This window comes from Opisthorchis viverrini (genome assembly GCF_000715545.1).
Source record: "Opisthorchis viverrini unplaced genomic scaffold opera_v5_222, whole genome shotgun sequence".
NCBI classification, from domain to species: domain Eukaryota; kingdom Metazoa; phylum Platyhelminthes; class Trematoda; order Opisthorchiida; family Opisthorchiidae; genus Opisthorchis; species Opisthorchis viverrini.
This window is the reverse complement of record NW_008751879.1, coordinates 413,986-417,067: the sequence shown is the minus strand read 5'-3', so window position 1 is coordinate 417,067 and position 3,082 is coordinate 413,986. Positions and strand designations below refer to the sequence as shown.

Here is a 3,082-nt window from a genome sequence, read left to right as displayed (position 1 = left end):
ATTAGTTTAGTTTTCGTTTAGCTTACCAACCTATGTGAAATATAACATATGTGTGCTTGCAACTCTCAAGAATGCCGTTATAATTGGTCTGATACTTGTGAAGTTTGTCAGATTCTGTGTGCTTCTTCTGAAGCTGAGGTTCCGTTATCTGATAAAGAGTAGTATACAGTGATTTTGGGTCGACCAGTGGGACACGCAGAAACTAATTCGGTGATGACAGTACCCCATCGAATTCGTGAGACGCTGGGTGTTAGATCGTCTGTCGCGACTTGCAATCTATTTACAGACATTCCTTCACCAATCGTAGGGACTCAATCACCGCCAGCTGAACAGCCAAATCTGTTTGTATTTGAACTGTTAAATTTTTTTCTGTCCGACGGATCAAACAACAGATCTGTAATTGCGCTTTAGTCGGTATTTGTTGCTTTAATCTTTTGCCTCACAATCAAGACCCTCAAGGTCAGCAAGCCTGAGTAAGTCTTGGAACAGAGCGGCTTTTCAGGTGATGCTTGCGCGTGCAGACAGCCTGTATGAGACGGATTGTATCACTGGCAGGTTTTCAATTGGTATACAGCTGCAGAAGAAAATTAAAACAGTTGTCTTTTAAGTTTTCAGTAGCAAAAGGAATTATTATATTATGACAAACTAGTTTTTGTCTTTACTGAATGTTCTATAACATAGGTGAAAATGTGTGTTCATTCTAGGTTTTGATGATGTTTGGCTCATCTTCCGATGTCTGCCAAAATAAATAGGCCCGACCGTACAATTCAAACTGGAAGGCCATATTCGGTAGGAATGTTTGAGTTGTCCAGTAGGAACCATCAACAATCACCACCTGCCAGACACCTCCTAGCTGTCTGTCGGCGAACGATTTCAAACTATCGCTCAGCTTTGTCATATCTTCCTCCGAACTGATGGATCTAAATTCAAAGACTGTTTCTTCTCCGAGAATTATTTGGTCTCTGAGAGCCATGTTCTCCCAGATAACATTGATATCCGGATGCAGTGTTGCTGGTCCATGTTCTTCTCTTCGTTTTTCTCTGTCGGTGGTGTAAACGGAATTTTGTACAAAAGTCAAATGAGTCTGAATGTTTGTAACAGAAGTGTAAAGATAGTTTTTAGCTCAAATCTATTACGGAAAATTCATTTATGTCTTCACTGGGCATGAAATAGACCGTAGTATATACATGAAAATTCGTTGCTGTCTGTACACCAAGTAAACCTTGTGCTACAAAAGTTGACTCTTGTGAACTAGAAACTCTGCTAGCCATTTTATCCTAATATGCTCGTTCACTTTCCTCCATTCCAGAAATCAACAGGAAAATGTCAAGATCGCATTTCAACTTCCATCAATCACGGAAGTGACATTTGTTCTTTCAGAAGTACAGCGGAACTGCAACACTAAGAACGTTTACATAATTCATCATCAAACCACCTTTCATTTGACCGTGGCCCATAATAAGAATTTTCGTTTCCGAACAGCTTTCTATGCTGCACAACTAAGACCAATTTATGGAGGTATCTAATTTGCCCGAAGAGACAGATGGCCGAGGATTTTTTTGCGTTTGTTATTTTTAGGGTTTAAGTGAATCAGATCCAAAATCTCGGGCTGTCATTTTCATTCAACGTAAAAGCTGACAGAAGGCAGTTTTAGGAGTATTATTTGGGAATAAGTGGGAAGATAGCATAAAAATAATAATGATAATCGGCTTCTGATGTGATCCCCCATGCCTTACTTTGACCTACTGATCAAAAGACCTAGTGTGAAACAGATCGATACTCTGGGGAAACCAACTTCGGCGATAGCCATTGGAGACTACTCTCGTTTGTCATGTCATCACTTCAGACCGAGTTGCCATTCACTGATGGCATAAGATGCGGGTTGCCTTCATTATTCACCAGGGTTATTTATCTTATCGTCATACGCGTTGACAAGTAAATGTTATACGAACACGGGAATTGGAATAGTAACAAGTCCGTAGCCGAAAGGCATTCAGAGATGAGCCAATATCGGTCGGGATACTGCTACAACGTGGTACGAGCTGGAGTATATATACATGCATACACTTGTCGTCAAATTGTCCGATCAAAAGGTCAAACCTCACCAAGAAGCATGGCCGTTTAATATTAATGATTTAATACTGTTTTTTTAAGTAGAGCACTCGAAATTTTATCACGCCTCAGCAAATATAGTTTTGCTCATATGTGGCTTTTATTTTGATCCATCGTCTTTTCCGCCTTATAACCACGCTGCCTTTAACTTTTAGCACGCCTGAAGTGGTCATTTGAAGGTGAGCTACTTCAGGATATATCGCGGAGATTATTTGCCAAAGACCAACTAACGTGCCATTGCAACAAGCGGGTTTCGTTGAGATTCGATCTCTTCAAGGAATTCATCATTACAGTCCATAGATTTATGTAAGGATATTTGGACATTCTATTTACTGCCTTAACTAAAACTTTAAGGATGCGCACCATTGCAGGTGCCAAATCTGCTGATTTGGCACAAAATCGATAGAGAAAACATCAATGTAAATTTCTGTGATAGGCTTGTCTATACTTGGATATTCCAGCGTCAGAAACTTGTGAAATCAGTGTGTTTGGCTCACCCGAAGACTTGTCACAGTTTTCAATAGACCGGAAGTCGGCTGTGGAAAACAGAAGATGACTTCGGTCATATTTGAAACAAGTAAGGGACTTCCTTCATTTTACCCCAGCCAAAACCAACTGGCTGTCTGAGTTGTTTCAGGTTAGGATCTACCTGGGGGTCAACTGAACTGGGGGCAGCTTAACGGTCGATATGTAAAACTACTGATGGAAAGCTGAGCTTCATTATTTTGATTTGGATTAATCGGGTAAATGAAGAATCGAAACTCTGCGACCCGTAATCCCTGAATAACGTTCTTACGCATCTATCCACGCTGTATTCCTGAAAAGTTCTCGCGTAAAAGGCCCATATATTTGCCTTTCACTTCTGATAGCCTTGTTGTTTGAACGTATAACACTCGCCAAACAATTGTGTTAGAATAATCAGATGCACTTAACAGGTTTTGCTGATGATTTAGGGTCAATCAGAGGGAAA

At 40.4% G+C, this 3,082-nt stretch overlaps 1 protein-coding gene across 1 annotated transcript in view; it reads right to left on the bottom strand.

Moving 5' to 3' along the window:
• Window positions 1-344: 344 nt before the first annotated feature.
• The window catches only part of T265_08510 (hypothetical protein), a gene marked incomplete at both ends in the record, with an annotated part of 4,797 nt that continues 2,059 nt past the window's right edge, over window positions 345-3,082 (bottom strand). The window contains one exon of the mRNA XM_009174331.1: window positions 345-1,040. Within this exon, the coding sequence (XP_009172595.1) occupies window positions 701-1,040 (340 nt within the window). The remainder of the gene's footprint in view (window positions 1,041-3,082) is intronic.